Consider the following 17829-nt stretch of genomic DNA (forward strand, 5'->3'; position numbering starts at 1 on the left):
CCACCACTCCCTCTAATCTGTGTTACGTATGGCTCCACTCACCATATCTCCCACTGCCCACTCTCCAACACACACCAAACCTCTCTGCACCGTCCATCCCTCTTCTCTCCCCATTGCGTCCCATCTCATCCTCAACCTCTTCCCCTCCTCCTCCTCTCTTACCCACCCCCCACCCTCCACCACTTCCAACCCCCTCCCCACCCACCACCACCCCCCCCCCCCCCCCCCGTCTCAGAGCTGCTCGTTGCATTCGTCGTCGTTGATGAGCATCTTGGGACCGCTGTCCGTGGTGCTGTCGCGTGACGCGGCGAACATGACCCCGCTGTAGGGGACGCAGGGCAGCGCCCAGAGGCCGCGCGTGTGCGAGGCACGCACCGCCAGCGTGCACAGCACGGCCACCACGAGCAGCACGCACAGCACGATGGCCGCAATGCCCGCGGGAGACACCGCGCCCCCTGCAACATGATGGTGACGAAGGTGGTGGTGGCGCCCAGATCACGCCGGGGGAGGGGTAGGGATGACAGGAAAAGAGAGAGAGTGAGTGACTCTGTACTCTTTGGTTTTATCGGTTAAGTCACGTAGGTAAAACATATTAAATGAATTAAAATGAAAACAAATACAATTTTCGATTTAAAGCTTTCGTGACTGCAGGGATTCATCTTATTGGTTCTTTCGGTACAGTCACGTGACTTTACCGAAAGAACCAATAAGATAAATACAATTTTCGTAAAAATTTTAATTTATTATATATATTTGTATCTACATGACTTAACCGATAAAAACAAAGAGTATGGATCCTTGCAGTCACGCAAACTTCCAATCTAGAAATGAGTGACTCTGCTCGGCAAATTCATATTGATATTGTTATTGGTGCTGTTTGTTGCTGGCTGCTCGGCGCTTGGGAACCTATGGTGTCTGTGCCCAACTCATTTCTTTAGAACTGATTTTTGTGTGTTTAGTTTGGAGTCCTTAACCCCCCCCCCCCCCCGCGCACCTCCGATTAGCACGGTTGGTTATGTACGGTGCAAAAAAAGTTCAACACACATACAGTACGTGCTCGGCAACAGTGATTTTGATCATATATGAGTGTCTGTTTGTACAGGCTCACAGCGCTGCTGATTATATAGATCCACCACTAGACGCTATAGATGCATGGGGCTGTAGATTCTATACGCTCACACCGTTTAAGATGAAACATATTCCGCATCACTGCAGCGTATATGGAGTCACACCTCTAGATTATGTAGATCAACTCCAGTGTGCATTCCACAGATTCACACTGCTGTCAATTCCACACGCACCACAAAGGAAAATAAGAATCAATGAGATTGATTGATGATTGCTCTCGTCCAGTGATTCCTAACCTTTACTGCAGCCTTGCTGTACATGTTCATAAATACATAAGTTTTGTGAAACAAAGTAGTTGTACTTACGTGCCCGTGCTTAATTTGTGTTTTCGATTATTTACCTTCTAAAAAAATATGCCAATGTTTCGCACCCCTAGAAAGGGCATCTCACGCTCCCCAGGGGTGCGTGCACCCCGGGTCAAGAAGAAGCACTGCTCGAGACGATTCATCGCATTGCGGATGTGGTGAACAGTTCCAGCCTTAGTGTTTGGATTCCAATAGAGCTAACTTCTCCGTGTCTTGGGGTAGACTTCTCAACGTCAATTTATGAATACACCATCACTGCTGTAATGTGGTGCACAGTTCCATCCTTAGTGTCAGACGTACATTCTATTGTTCTAAAAGGGCTAGAAAGCCAATATTTGACAAAAAAATTGTCAAGTCAGCGTTGACAAATAGAGACGGCAGGAAGCCAATATTTCTTCCGATTTATGACACGAAAAATGACAGCTCAGATTATAAATGGTAACACTCATATGGCAAGGTCAGCCTAGAGCACAGATGAACAGGCAGACGGACATACAGATATGCGGACGGACATGAGGACGGATGCATGTACAGTGCATATGTACGGGCAGACACAAATACTGCTGAACAGACAAATGGGCAAATGGACGGTCATCATAGGTGGAGTTTGAGCTCTCGATTTGGGGGGGGGGGCATGGTTTCGCTTTGTCTCTCAAATTAGGAATCGCGGGTGCATATAATTAATATATTTTTAATCTTAATTGTAAACAACTGAAAATACATTTATGAAGGTGTCCAGTTGAGGGGCATTGCCCCCCCCCTCCCCCCACAAACTGCGCCCATGATGGTCACACACACATGGATGGACAGACGGACAGACACATGCATGCAAAGACGAATGAGCAGACGCACATTTAACAAATAACAAAACTACCCTCGACTCGGATTGCTCACCTGACACTTGAGCCGCCCAGACGCTCACTGCAACAAAGACACACACGAGAAAACGTCGCGTTAGAAAGGCCCCCCCCCCCCCACTGGGCGCGCACGCCGTGCATTCTCACGCGAACCCCATTGCGGCGAGCGAGCGACGCACCACGCAGCTCCTCTCCCGCACCTCCCACGCCCCGAGCCTGTGCGCGCTTGCCGGCTCCGCTCGAGAAAGTTTCAGGTTGAAGTGTTTAAAGCTGCACAACCCTCGTCTGCCCCGTTGGAGATACGAGCGTTTCATAAGCGACGGTGACGTTACGTTCCTCGTCCCAGAACAAGACGACGCCAGATGGCCTTTGACTATTCAAGCGATCATTCAAAATCTCCCCTCTCCTCTCCGCGCCCTCTCCTTCTCCCTTACCTCCCTCTCGTCTCTCCCTCGCTCACTACCCTCTGTCCCCTCTCCCTTCCCGCCCGGCTCTCCCCCGTGGCCGTCACGCACCCTGCGGCTTCTTGCACACGTAGGGCAGCACCATGGAGCAGGGTTTGTCGTTCCATCGGCCGCCCACCAGCAGCTCAACGCAGCGCTCCATCGCGGAGTTGGGCTCCCCCCAGTTCCAGTTGGTGAACGACACGGGGCTCTCGTCCTGCCAGTAGAGGTTGGTTGGAACGTGAGCTGATGATGGGCGCACACGGGGAGGGAGAGGGGACGTAAGAGAGAGGGGGTGGGCCGTGAGATGGGGTAGAGAGCAGAGAGGGGAGTCCAAGGGGCAGAGAGGGAAGAGGGTGAGAAGGTGGCATTGGATAGAGGAGAGAGAGAACAGAGAAGGGAGAGACAGGATGTGAGAGCGTGAGATGGGGTGTCCATGGAGCCCCGCTGGAGGGAAGTTACCTCCTGAGCGGTCATGGGAACTGCGGCCCTCACCGGTCTCCAACTTGAAAAGGCCCGTCCAGAGGCCCTGGCTCAGGGAATCGGACATCACGGACATCTTCACCAAGAACTTATTCTCTTCCATGTCGTGGATGCTCACCATGGAGGAGTCTGTGTGGGATGGAGACACGAGGGGGGGGGGATAGCGGGGGATGCACGACGAGACACGGGGGAGAGACACAGGGAGATGCCGTGAGATGAGAAGGAGGCGCAGGGAGGGGTACGAGGGAGAAATGAGAGTCAGAGCCAGACACAGAGGCTGTTGGGAGGGAGATGCAAGCAGCTCGAGGGAGATCAGAATCATCAGAATCAGAATGTGTATTTATACTGGAGGAATCCGATGAGCTATGAAGCTCTTTTTCACAGATGTCCAGTAGGGGCACGGGGTCAGGACGTTACAACAACAACAATACAAACACACGATAGGAGTGCCGAGTACAAGAAAGGTAAACAAATCCACCCAAACACAAACAAAAACAACACTTAACCATCCCCATCGTACCAGACAAAGCCCACTCACAAGCGACCTGGCCACAGATGATAGCACAACGAGACATCGGGAATTGCGTGAGACGCGGGGATATGTGGGAGGCTCTTGGAGAGACCGAGCCACAAGAAGATACAAGAAGATACAAGAAGATACAAGAAGATACAATACAATGAAACAACGGGGTACACATGGAGGCACGGGAGATGGTGGATGTCCCGGGAATGCACACGGGAAGGCAAGAGGGTAGGGTACTTCAATGCATCACACCATCACCCTCACACCCTCACACCCTTATGGTCAACCCCCACACCTTTCACCACCACCACCTCTACTCCCGCAGGTCACACCACTAAACCACTTCTCACAACCCACACCATCACTGCTCCCCCACCCCCCTGCACCACCACACCACATTCCCCTCTTCCCTGCACTAATACTAGCAGCAGCAGTAGCACAACCACTAGTGCAAGCAGCACCTCAAGCCAGATCGGGCACCCCCAGCGCTAACAGCAGCAGCATCATAATTAGTAGCACTATCGCCAGCAGCAGCAGGATCAGCACGGCAACCATCATCAGCATCAGCAAAAACAGCCCCCTGACAACAGCAATCGCCATTCGCCACTAAGCGTCGGTGCCGTCACCACGGCGCTTGTGCCAGGCCACGTGCACTTCAAGGCCACGTGAAGTGTCGAACGCCCGCTGGCAGGAGGTCACGGGACAGACCCAGGTGCCAATGGGTTGGCTGACTGAGATGACTGGTGGATGCACCAGCTGTGCCCCCTACCGTGCCCTGTGCACCCCACCACCCCCCACTCCCCACTCCCCACCCCCCCCCCCCACACGCACTCAGCCCCATGCAGTGGCGCACGGCGAGCGACCAGGACTTGGGGCTGTCCGTGTGGATCGAGTAGCAGTGTCCACGGAACGCGACCCAGCTGGTGCCCGACGGGTCCTCGGGGCACGTGCCGTGCTCGGGCGTGCGCCCAGCTGCACGCCGGTCACAGGGGGTCACAGCGGGTCACAGCAGGTCACAGCGGGTCACAGCGGGTCACAGGGGGTCACAGCAGGTCACAGCGGGTTACAGCGGGTCACAGCAGGTCACGGCGGGTCACGGTGAGTCACAGCGGGTCACAGCAGGACACAGCAGGTCACAGTGGGTCACGACGGGTCACGGCGGGTCACGGTGGGTCACACCACGAGGCGCCACGGTGGCTGGGAGATGCTATCTCCCTCGCCTGGTCTGGAGGAGTTTGTGGGTTCCATCCCGACCCTGACACCGGTATATATGGAGTTCGCGGTGTCTCTCTCCCCGTGGTCGCGTGGATTTTTTTCCGGGTCCTCCTGTTTTTCCCTCCACATTTAGAAAAGCCACTTCGTTGAGCTGTCATTTGTGGTAACCAGGTCGCTTCTGAAAAAGAACTACATAGCTCAGTGGGCCTTGCCTGGTGAAATAAATAAAACAGCGGTTTAAAATAGCTTCGTTTCATTTCGCCAAGAAGACATTATCAGTGTCAGGGCCGCCACACATTCTAAACCACTGAGTGTGGTAGCAGCACGATGATGATGGGAGGTGTTTTCACATTCATGTGTTGTCGGGGGCCGCAAGTCAGGGGCTGCACTGAAGGCCACTGAGGGCCGCCATGAAGAACATTTGGGTAACCAGTGGGTGACTTAAAACATTCTAACTAAAAATGATCGAACGGAGCTGCTGCTGCTGCTGCATTGTCAGTGGTGCACAAGAACAAATGACAGCACCAAAAAAAGACAATCAACGCATTTTACCTCTGTGGCTCCTCTCTATGCGCTGCGAAGAAGGGACATTGCCCAGAATGTCGCCTATTGCACATGGGCATACGTCGTTAGACGGCAACAGAATGTATGGAGTTTCTCAAAAACGTAACGTATAACTTAGGGAACGATTCGAAATACCTTACGTTAAATTCGCATTTACGAGAAGGGGGGGGGGGGAGGTTAGAATTGGACAATAGACAGTGGGTCGTCGTTTAGTTCACTCTGTGCTGGTTTCCCACGCTGTTCCCACATTACTGGGCGCAATCTTATTGACAAATGTGTTGAGTTTTCCAATAAAAAAAGATGACGCGATTATTTTCAACAGTGTCAAACGCAAGCAGAGTAATAAACACGCAGAGTGGTAGGAGGCCCCGAGCCGTGACCGAGGAGGCGATAGGACGGTCAAGAGACAGGAAAGGGAGACAGAGGGAACATTCGGAAGAGATCGAAAAGAGAAAGGAAAAGATAAGAGGGGAGAGGGGCGGTAATAAGTGGACAACAGGGTGAAAAGGTCACGTCAGCAGTGAGCCAACCGAAGGAGATAAAGTCTTCCCACAGACCGACAGCAGATAGAGCCCTGTGACAGAGCTGCACACGAGTGGACACCTCGCGAATCGCACTGCTCGGGAGCTCACGGGATTGACGGACGTGACCAGCGAATATGTATGCATTGTTGAACTTCTTTCGCCCCATACGTAGCCAACCGTGCTAATTGGAGGTGGTCTACACCATGTTTAGCCCGGCGCCTGGGACCCTGCGGCCCCCAGATGTAGTTGCTCTGCCTGCACACTTTGCCGCTATGCGACTGATCATCGTCATCATCATCCTGCCAATCGTAAACTCCCTCGCGCATGCATACATGCCAACACTACCGATCAGCGGTAGGACTGGCAAGTACGGTTTGGAATTGACAGCAGAAATCTTGCCAATTGCTAAGCCGGTTTACAGCATTCTGATTATCCAAGCTAAATCACAGCGCGATATGAAATTAAAAAATAAAAACATTTGACTAGCTTCATGCTTTGAACATCGGCAGGCGGTACGGGGGGGCGATTCATCATCGGCAGGCTACTTCTTAACTCGGTCGGGTTAAGTTTTGATTTAAAGCTTTCGTGACTGCAGGGATTCATCTTCTTGGTTCTTTCGGTAAAGTCATCACGTAGAAGGGAAATAATAAAATAATGAAAATAAAACGTAATAAAATAATTCTCACGACGTTTCGGCCACAACGCAAGCAGCCGTCTTCAGGTGGAGAACAGGTCTGTCGAGAAGGCAGAGTCTGAAGTCGGTCGGGTTAGTAAAGTGTCGACTAGCGTTCACGATTGATGTCGCGTACCGGACAAGGACTGGCACACGACGCGCCGCGTGGCGTCGCACTCCTCGCTCGCCCAGCTGCCGTTGAGGGAGATGACGGCGCAGTCCCTGCCGGGCCGCGGCTCCGCGGGCGCCCACTCCTCGTACCAGAGGCGCTCCCCGCTGGCCCACGCGAAGCGCGAGCGGGCCTCCAAGGTCTGGAGCGGCCCAAGAAGCGACACGGGAACAGATTGGTGACTGGCGAACCGCGCGGAGGCCAAGCGGAGTGAACCTCGACCGCTCCTGACCTGAGGTAGCCGAGTTAACCCGAACTCACCTGAGCGAGTAAATTAATACTTAATTAATCGGATAGCCCAGCTCTAACTGGATTGTATTATTGAGTTTGCTACACTGTGTACCACCACCAGCATCACCACCAATGATGGTGATGAAGACGGTGATGTCAAAGATGATAAACATTTATTTATTTTGTTGTAAGATGATTACGACAATGATGATGATGATGATGATTGTGAATGTGACACTGCCAATATCGCCACCACCACCGCCACTACGACCACCACCACCGCCACCACCGCCACCACCACCGCCGTCCCCACTACTGCCGTCACCACCACCACCACCAGTGCCACCCACCACCACTGCCACCACCACCAGTGCCACCACCACCACCAGTGCCACAACCACCACCGCCACCACCGCCGCCACCACCACCGCCACCACCACCGTCACCTTGTTGCCGTGTGCGTGCAGTCCGAGCCAGACGGGCTCCCTGAGGCGGCTGGCGAGCACGGTGAGGAAGGCGTGGTGCGTGGGGTCCATCACGTGGGGCAGCCCCGCGCTCTCGGCAGCACACACCTCGGCGGCGCGGGCCCACGCCACTCGCTCCCCCGCCACCACCCAGTAGCTGAGCCCCCCAAAGTTGCGCTGCCGGGGGGCCGGCGTGGCGGCGGGGGGCAGGAACAGCGGGTCTGGCGCGGGTGGAGAGAGACGGGTTCGCGTGGGATTTACAATTACATCATTGCGGCGGATTACATTACCAATAGGAGTGGATTACAATTCTCATTGCGGCGGATTACATTACCCATAGGAGTGGATTACAATTCTCATTGCGGCGGATTACATTACCCATAGGAGTGGATTACAATTCTCATTGCGGCGGATTACATTACCCATAGGAGTGGATTACAATTATCATTGCGGCGGATTACATTACCCATAGGAGTGGATTACAATTCTCATTGCGCGGATTACATTACCCATAGGAGTGGATTACAATTCTCATTGCGGCGGATTACATAACCCATAGGAGTGGATTACAATTCTCATTGCGGCGGATTACATTACCCATAGGAGTGGATTACAATTCTCATTGCGGCGGATTACATTACCCATAGGAGTGGATTACAATTCTCATTGCGGCGGATTACATTACCCATAGGAGTGGATTACAATTCTCATTGCGGCGGATTACATTACCCATAGGTGTAGATTACAATTCTCATTGCGGCGGATTACATTACCCATAGGAGTGGATTACAATTCTCATTGTGGCGGATTACATTACCCATAAGAGTGGATTACAATTATCATTGCGGCGGATTACATTACCCATAGGTGTAGATTACAATCCTCATTGCGGTGGATTACATTACCCATAGGAGTGGATTACAATGTTTATTTCAGTGATTATCCATCGATATATCCACAGGTAGGGGAGTATTTTGTGTGGGAAGGATGCAGGTGAAACTGTGCCCAGGTATCGAGGTGAGACAGGATGCAGGTAGGTGATGGTGCAGGTGAGAGGAGAGGGGTGAGTGTGCTGGTGAGATGGGAGGGGTGAGCGTGTGGGTGAGCGGAAAGCGGTGAGTATGCCGGTGAGAAGAGGGGTGTGTGGGTGAGCGGGGAGTGGTGAGCGTGTGGGTGAGCGGGGAGTGGTGAGCGTGTGGGTGAGTGGGAGTGGTGAGCGTGTGGGTGAGTGGGAGTGGTGAGCGTGTGGGTGAGTGGGAGTGGTGAGCGTGTGGGTGAGTGGGAGTGGTGAGCGTGTGGGTGAGTAGGATTGGTGAGCGTGTGGGTGAGTGGGAGTGGTGAGCGTGTGGGTGAGTGGGAGTGGTGAGCGTGTGGGTGAGTGGGAGTGGTGAGCGTGTGGGTGAGTGGAAGTGGTGAGCGTGTGGGTGAGTGGGAGTGGTGAGCGTGTGGGTGAGCGGGGAGTGGTGAGCGTGTGGGTGAGCGGGGAGTGGTGAGCGTGTGGGTGAGTGGGGAGGGCTGAGCGCGCCAGTGAGCGGGGAGTGGTGAGCGTGTGGGTGAGCGGGGAGTGGTGAGCGTGTGGGTGAGTGGGGAGGGCTGAGCGTGTGGGTGAGCGGGAGTGGTGAGCGTGTGGGTGAGTGGGAGTGGTGAGCGTGTGGGTGAGTGGGAGTGGTGAGCGTGTGGGTGAGTGGGATTGGTGAGCGTGTGGGTGAGTGGGAGTGGTGAGCGTGTGGGTGAGTGGGAGTGGTGAGCGTGTGGGTGAGTGGGAGTGGTGAGCGTGTGGGTGAGTGGAAGTGGTGAGCGTGTGGGTGAGTGGGAGTGGTGAGCGTGTGGGTGAGCGGGGAGTGGTGAGCGTGTGGGTGAATGGGGAGTGGTGAGCGTGTGGGTGAGTGGGGAGGGCTGAGCGCGCCAGTGAGCGGGGAGTGGTGAGCGTGTGGGTGAGCGGGGAGTGGTGAGCGTGTGGGTGAGTGGGGAGGGCTGAGCGTGTGGGTGAGCGGGGAAGGGGTGACCTGCTGACCTCGGAACTTCTGGCAGATGAAGCCACTGAGCTCAAAGCAGGAGATGGTGACCCACTTCCCTGTGAACGGATCCATGCCCACGCAGTCGTGCTGCACTCACCACCACAACAATGGCAGCAACGATGACATCAACAACGACATCAACAACGACATTAACGATGACATCGACGATGACATCAAGAACGACATCAACAATGACATCAACGATGACATCGTCGATGACATCAACGACATCAACGATGACATCGCCAATGACATCAACAACAACATTAACGATGACATCGACGATGACATCACCAATGGCATTAAGAACAACATCAACAACAACATCAACAATAACGTTTCTGAGTGTCCGGCACAGGATGGAGTCATACCATTGGATGTCTTAACTTTACGTCCACCGCTTTGTTTAGGCACATAGCTCGTACTCCAGTGGTAGTGCCTTACACCGATAATCTCCTACTTAAAAGCCAAGCTTAGCAGCACTCGAGAGAGTCGGGAAGTCGTCAGCGGAAAGGCTTTGGATGGCTGGGGTGGCTGGGCGACAATGATGCATCACAGGTGGGGAAAGCGGAAAATGCGGAAAAATGACAGACTCCAGGAAATGCAGCGGAGAGCGTTGAACAACTACGCAAGGAAGCCAAAGACAACGACCGCATGCCAGAGCGTAGCGGTTGTGAGGAATCGCGCAGCGGCAGTAGCAGCAGCAGCAACACGACGCCGGCTGGCGTACACCAGCACAGAGGTCAGAGGTCATCGCCATCGCGCATCCGACCGCAGCGCTGATCGGGGCGCGACGCCGACTCCGCGCTCACAGCTCACCACGGGGGGGGGGGGGGGGGGCACGGTTCGGGAGCGGCCGAACGGCCCCCCCGCCCCCTCGCTCCCCCGCCCCCCGCCCCCCCGCTCCCTCGCCCCCCCGCTCCCCCGGCGCCCGGCGAACTCCCCGAGCGCCGCCACCCCCGGCCCTTCTCGGGCTTCCGAAGAAGGGAGGCGGGGAGGGGGGGGGGTGCACGTTTGGGGACATCGGCGGACTCCGTTGGCCGCGCCGCGAGGACCCTCCGGGCGAGCGAGCGAGCGGGAGGGCGAGCGGGCGGGCGAGCGGGCGAGCGAGCGGGCGAGTCAGCGAGCGAGTGGCGGTACCGCGCCGGTACCTCAGCACTACCGAGTAAGTCCGCGAGGGCTGCCCGGCCGCCCAGTTGCTGAAGGAGAGCGGCAGGTTCTCAGTCCACAGGTACTCGTCCATCTTGTTGCGGTCTGTGAGGCCGATGTAGAGGTGACCGTTTGTATTCGGCACCATGTTGCTGAGCAGGAAGGCTGCGGGGGGGGGGGGGGGTGGGGGGGGGGCGTTGCTCATCATCGTCATCCTGGGCAACCACGATCGATCTACTGCTGGATGAAGGCCTCCCCGAGAACGTCTCCCAGCAATCCCTTGCGAGAAGGAATGGCGATGGTTGGCAGCGCTTGATTACGGTCGAGCGAGCACGCACCCAAATGCTCCTTCATTCATCTAAAGACCCATCCCATGTACCATGGAGGTCGTACTTGGATGTCTACAATAATACACGTCATAGAGTGAGATACAGAGAGACTCACAAACATCGTGCCACAGACACATAGAGACGCACGCACAGATAGCCAGACACACAGAGAGGGAGACATACACAAATACCGAGACACAGACACGGACACACACGGACACATAAAGGCAACAGCTATTGTTGACCACGATTAGGATGATGGTAATCACGATGGTGCTCTTGACGATGATGGTGTTGACGAAGATGACGATGTGAATGATGATGATGATGTTGACGAAGATGACGATGTGAATGATGATGATGATGATGTTGACGAAGATGACGATGTGAATGATGATGATGATGTTGACGAAGATGACGATGTGAATGATGATGATGATGACGACGAAGATGACGATGTGAATGATGATGATGATGTTGACGAAGATGACGATGTGAATGATGATGATGATGTTGACGAAGATGACGATGTGAATGATGACGATGATGATGTTGACGAAGATGACGATGTGAATGATGATGACGATGATGATGTGCATCGATTGAGAACCTTGCTCGAGGGGGGACTGCACGGTGACGAGGTGCCCTCCTCGGCTGTGACAGACGAGGTTCGCCGAGTCCCAGTTGACGTACTCCGATGAGTTGGATGCCCGGATCAAATAGCACTGCTCGCAACACATGAGCATCAGCATCATGAGCATCATCAGCATCATCAGCACAATCAGCATCGTGAGCATCATGAGCATCATGAGCATCATGAGCATCATCAGCATCATCAGCACAATCAGCATCGTGAGCATCATCAGCACCATCAGCATCATCAGCATCATGAGCATCATGAGCATCATGAGCATCATCAGCATCATCAGCACAATCAGCATCGTGAGCATCATGAGCATCATGAGCATCATGAGCATCATCAGCATCATCAGCACAATCAGCATCGTGAGCATCATCAGCACCATCAGCATCATCAGCATCATGAGCATCATCAGCATCATTAGCATCATCAGCATCATCAGCATCACCAGCATCATGAGCACCATCAGCACCATCACCATCATCTGCACCGTCATCAACATCATCATCCGCAGCATCATCAGCTGTGTAATGGGCTTCATCCCCTAGGTCGACTCAGCCTCAAATGAGTACCTGGTGCGGTGCGTAGTAAACATCACCACTCGGGAGACAAAGGCGGTCGGGCGTGGTGCTGGTCACCCACCCCCTCGTGTGCCATGCCGGCCTTCACAGGTGCTCGCGAACAGCACTTGTCTCTTAAGGCTATACGGGGGATCTTTGTCTTTTGTTTGTTGGGGTGGGGGAGGGTGGTGGCGTCGTGGGGGTGGGGGGGAGGGGGGTCACCTTGCTGCCAAAGAGGAGCCATTTGCGGGGGCATCCCCCCGTGGAGGGGGCGGTGGGGGCTGGGGTGGCCATGGGGGTGGTGCCGTTCCCACGCTGGCAAATGTAAGCGAGGCGCGCCCCGCAGTTGCGATCGTTCCAGTTCCCTGCGAGGGCGGGTGGGGAGGGGAGGGGGGGCACACGCACGGTCATCGTCTCGTCGGTTTGGGTCATCAGCATCATCAATTCATCATCGGCAGAATGATCTCAGAGACTGAGCGGCCAACATCACAGACTCGCAGGCGAGGAGGCAGAGATAGGGAGGACGGGGATTTCATCGATGTATGGAGACAGACACAGATGGCATGAGACGGGCAGACACGCACGCACGCGCACTTCGCACGAGACAGAAGGATGGGTAGACGGACAGGGGGATGGAGAGATTCGGCGTGAGGCGGACGGAGGGCTTGGTCGGAGTCCGACGGACGGAGGGGCAGGACTTCTGCTCACCGATCTGCGAGCTCATGCTGCCGCAGTACTCCTCCAGCGCGTGGTTGTTGGGCTCGAAGGGCGACCAGTTGGTGTAGTTCAGCGGCGAGCCGTCGACCCACCTGCACGTGTGCACGTCGAGCGTCGTTGGCACCGGCACGTAGCCAAGCGTGGTAATCGCGCGCGCGCGCGCGTCCATGCGAGCGTGTCCGTGTCGATGTGGGGAGAGCGGTCGTGTCGCGGTTAGCGCGCCGCGCTACTACGTCCCGGCGACCCGGCTTTGATTGTCTCTCACGGCCAGCACTCAGTGACCTGGTCCTGGGCCTCGCCAAGATCGACTCAGCCTCAAATGAGTAACCTGGTGTGTAGTAAACATCGCCACTGGGGAGACAATGGCGGCTGGGCGTGGTGCTGGCCACCCACCCCCTCGTGTGCTGTGCGGGTCCTCATCAGTGCTGCTCGCTAACAACACTTGCTCCCACAGTCTGTGTTACAGGCTATACAGGGATCTTTACCGGGACGCTGGTGGACTGGAGTAGGCGGCACGTGACTAGGAGTGGCCCCAGTGGGAGGCATACTGGATGTGGTGGGCCGGGCTCAGAAATATGTCTACGGATCGCCGAGCCGAACAGACGCGGATCCAATGAGGCCTTGTGGACACGTCTGTGTGTGTGTCTGCATACGTGTCCCGTGTGCTTGCGTGTCCGTGTGATGCGTACGCGTCTACGCGCCTCCACGTCTATGTGCACTTCTCAATGTGTCTTTGTCTACGTGTGCGTGCGCACGCATTCTGCATAGAACGGTGGCGCAGTGGTTAGCGTGGTGCTCTATGAGTCCGGTGACCTAAATTATAATCCAGGCAAGGGCCGACATGAGTGGTGAGTGAAACTATTGTACGTATCCATGTCTACGTGCCTCCCTTGTTTATTGTGTACGTGTGTGACTACCTTGCGTGTGTGCATGCTATTGTGTTTAGCGTGAGTACACACCCAAACACTCCTTTATCCATCTGAAGACCCATCCATATTTCTTGGAGGTCGTACTTGGATGTCTACGCATCATAGACAGAGACGACAGAGAGACACACAAACACCCAGACACAGGGAGAGAGATAGGTATAGACACACAGAGAGACAGACAGACAGACAGAGAGACACAGAGAGACACAGTTCAATGAATGGGCATCAATAATTGCATTTTTTTTATCAACATTTTTATGAAGTGAACAAGTAACTCTCTACGTGTGAAGCAGTCTGTGTCTTTGCACATAATGTATCTGGGTGTGCGTGTGTAGGGGGAGCGGTGGGGGACTGGTTGGGCGCACTGCACTTTCAACCCGGTCACCCTGGATTCTATTCCTGGCCACGGTATCAGTGGTTAATATCTAAACCAATCCTGGACCTCCCCTAGGTTGACTCAGCCTTGAATGAGTACCTGGTGCTGTGTGTAAACATCAGCACTGCGGAGACAAAGGCGGTCGGGCGTGGTGCGTGCCACGCCACCCCTCATGCGCAGTGTGCCGTCCTCCATTTGGCTGCAATACATTTCCACGTGATCAGCTACTTTATTGGGGCTATCATTTGTGGGTAGGTGGCTTCTGAAAAATAAGCTAATAGCTCAGTGGGCCTTACCCGATGAAATAAAAAGTTTATTTTGAATACAAAAAAATTGTTTGAAAGTGAGTTCAACACGGAGGCGTTGGCGATGAAAATTACCCATAAATAATAATCAAGGTTTTTGGGTTAGGTCGCGTCAACATGATCGTGTCGTGAGTTGTCGACTTCTCCACTGGGCAGACCCAGGTGGTGGCCGTGGATCGACTGACTCCGACGACTTGGTGCACGCACCGCCTGTGCCCCCCTCCCCTGCCCCTCGCGTGCCAACCAACCCCCCCACCACCCCCCTAGCATGCCAACAACCCCCCACCACCCCCCTCCCTCCCAGGTGCGGCAGAGCCCCCCCCCCGGGAGCTCCTCACGATGCGCAGCAGCTCCCGCTGTTCGCGCTCGCTGCGCGGCATCGCCAGGTCGCCCCCTCCGCGCGCGCACTCGCGCCGAGCCGCGGCGAACGTCGCGGTCTCGTTGCGGCTGTAGAAGATGTCGCGCGTGCCCAGCGCGTACCAGCCGTCCGCCGTCATGTTCTCTGTGTCCCACGGGGGGGGAGGGGGAGGAGGGGGTACGGGGGGGAGGGGCTTTCATTGTTTGACTGCGTCTTGAAAGGTGGCATCGGCTGATGGCAAGCTGTGGAGGGTGTTGTCTGCAGCAGGAAGGTCGTGCTATTAGATCCCGAGCCTGACGCATGCTGCTGTATATTTGGAGTTTGCGTCTCTCTCTCTCTCTATCGTCTCTCCCCGTGGTCGCGTGGATTTTTCTCCGGGTCCTCCACCCTCCACATTTAGAATCAACGTCACGAGCTGAGCGTATTTGGCTGTTGTAAATTTACACTTCGTGGAGCTATCATTTGTGGCCAGGTCGCTTCTGAAATCGAGCTAATAGCACGGTGGGCCTTGTCTGCTAAAATCACAACTGTTTACTTTGATACTTTACAATATCGCTTCTTCCTACGTCGCACTTTTGGAACAATCCGACGTAGGAACCTGGCGACCCGAGTTCGATTCCTGCTCATGGCCAACTCCGGTGAAAATTATTTGAATCGGCCCTGGGCCTTCCCTAAGTCGACACAGCCTCAAATGAGTAAACATCGCCACTGGGGAGACAAAGGGGGTCGGGCGTGGTGTTGGCCACCCACCCCCTCGTGTGCCTATCATAGGTGCTCGCTAACAGCACTTGCCCCAACAGTCTGTTTTAGGCTATACGGGGGATCTTTGTATTTTGTATATAACATATTACACACACAATAAATGTCTGTTTAACACATAGACTTTCGCAACCAATGCAATCTATAACATAGTTTTTTGGGGGGGTTAGATTTGCTTCAATATTATTGGCTGTGTCGGGTGGCACATCGCGATCCGCATATAAGTAGTGCGACGTGCTTACCTTTGTGGAACATGTCATTCGACATCGGATTTAAAGGTTTTCCTGGAAAACAAAAGACAATGGAGGAAATGTAAACACAGTGGCGTGGGCGCTTAACGAACGCCACTCGGCTACACAGAGTCCGTTTGCCTGTTACTGTGTGTGACTGTGTGTGTGAGTGTGTGTGTGTGACTGTGTGTGTGACTGTGTGTGTGACTGTGTGTGTGACTGTGTGACTGTGTGTGTGACTGTGTGTGACTGCGTGAGTGTGTGACTGTATGGGTGTGACTGTGTGTGACTGTGTGTGTGTGACTGTGTGTGTGTGACTGTGTGTGATTGTGTGTGACTGTGTGTGACTGTGTTTGTGTGACTGTGTGTAACTGTGTGTGACTGTATGGGTGTGACTGTGTGTGTGACTGTGTGAGTGTGTGTGTGTGAGTGTGTGTGACTGTGTGTGTGACTGTGTGTGTGACTGTGTGTGTGACTGTGTGTCTGTGTGTGACTGTATGGGTGTGACTGTGTGTGTGACTGTGTGTGACTGTGTGTGTGACTGTGTGTCTGTGTGTGACTGTGTGTGTGACTGCGTGTGTGTGTGACTGTGTGTGACTGTGTGTGACTGTGTGTGTGTGACTGTGTGTGTGTGACTGTGTGTGTGACTGTGTGTGTGTGACTGTGAGTGTGACTGTGTGTAACTGTGACTGTGTGTGTGACTGTGTGTAACTGTGACTGTGTGTGTGACTGTGTGTGTGTGTGACTGTGTGTGTGTGACTGTGTGTGTGACTGTGTGTGTGACTGTGTGTGTGTGTGACTGTGTGTGACTGTGTGTGTGTGACTGTGTGTGTGTGACTGTGTGTGATTGTGTGTGACTGTGTGTGACTGTGTTTGTGTGACTGTGTGTAACTGTGTGTGTGTGACTGTGTATGACTGTGTGTGTGTGACTGTGTGTGTGTGTGACTTAATGATCGTGACCCTCTGCTCACGATCATTAAGGACCTTCATGATGGTGAGCGGGCCCGGGTAAAACTACGTGGCCGGGAGTCGGAGCCTTTCCCTGTACACCTTGGGGTGCGACAGGGATGTCCTCTGGCTCCCACATTATTTAACATCTATTTTGACTGCGTAGTTTGTGAAGCCTTCAATAGCTGTACCGGGGGAATTTCCATTTGGTACAGATATAATGGGAGGCTGATCGACGCCCGGGTGCGATCAAGGGATGGCTCCCTATTGGTCAACCACGTTACGTATGCCGATGATTTGGTAATAACTGCTCATTCAGAAGAGGAGTTGGAGACGCTGCTGCTGAGACTGGAGCGTGCCACTAAGAGGTGGAGCCTTACCATCAGCCCCACCAAAACTAAGCACCTGCCTGGGTATTTTGTACCATCGGACACTCCACCCCCACAACTCCCAATTGGTGATGGGGCAGTTGTGGAGAGAGTGGAGAGTTTCCCATACCTGGGCAGTGTGCTTATGACCGGCTCCAGTTTATCAGCAGAGGTCTCACTCCGAATCAGTCGAGTGGCAATATCTTTCATCGGTTGCGTAACGCTGTGTGGAAGCTACCTGGTCTGTCGCTCCGCACGAAGCTTCAGGTCTTCTCGGCCACGGTCATTCCCTCCCTTCTCTACGCTTGCGAAACGTGGACCCCCCTAATGGAGCATCTTCGCCGGTTGGAAACATTTAGGCTGGCCTGCCTACGATCCATCCTGGGTTTAACCAGGCTGGATTGTGTGAGGAGCTCACAAGTCCTTGAAAGATCTGGGCAAAGTCCCATCAGTGAGCTCCTCCGGCAGGCAAGGCTGCGTTGGCTGGGTCATGTAGCCCGCATGCCCAGCCACCGCATGCCTAAACAGCTTTTGTTCGGCCGGATCGAGGGGGCTAAACGGGCG

At 54.3% G+C, this 17829-nt stretch overlaps 1 protein-coding gene across 1 annotated transcript in view; it reads right to left on the bottom strand.

The window, feature by feature from the left end:
• Positions 1 to 229: 229 nt before the first annotated feature.
• The window catches only part of LOC144724653 (macrophage mannose receptor 1-like), a 24984-nt gene continuing 7384 nt past the window's right edge, over positions 230 to 17829 (bottom strand). Inside the window, exons 6-20 of the mRNA XM_078603954.1 lie at positions 15962 to 16003; positions 14941 to 15104; positions 13952 to 14013; positions 12984 to 13084; positions 12498 to 12640; positions 11686 to 11800; positions 10760 to 10911; positions 9594 to 9684; positions 7562 to 7800; positions 6852 to 7026; positions 4571 to 4711; positions 3229 to 3345; positions 2806 to 2979; positions 2328 to 2354; positions 230 to 455 (exon numbers count right to left, since the gene is read on the bottom strand). Coding sequence (XP_078460080.1) covers positions 232 to 455; positions 2328 to 2354; positions 2806 to 2979; positions 3229 to 3345; positions 4571 to 4711; positions 6852 to 7026; positions 7562 to 7800; positions 9594 to 9684; positions 10760 to 10911; positions 11686 to 11800; positions 12498 to 12640; positions 12984 to 13084; positions 13952 to 14013; positions 14941 to 15104; positions 15962 to 16003 — 1967 coding nt within the window. The 3' untranslated portion in view covers positions 230 to 231. The remainder of the gene's footprint in view (positions 456 to 2327; positions 2355 to 2805; positions 2980 to 3228; positions 3346 to 4570; positions 4712 to 6851; positions 7027 to 7561; positions 7801 to 9593; positions 9685 to 10759; positions 10912 to 11685; positions 11801 to 12497; positions 12641 to 12983; positions 13085 to 13951; positions 14014 to 14940; positions 15105 to 15961; positions 16004 to 17829) is intronic.

This window comes from Lampetra planeri, chromosome 2 (assembly GCF_965212315.1).
Source record: "Lampetra planeri chromosome 2, kcLamPlan1.2.h2, whole genome shotgun sequence".
In the NCBI taxonomy this organism is placed as follows: domain Eukaryota; kingdom Metazoa; phylum Chordata; class Hyperoartia; order Petromyzontiformes; family Petromyzontidae; genus Lampetra; species Lampetra planeri.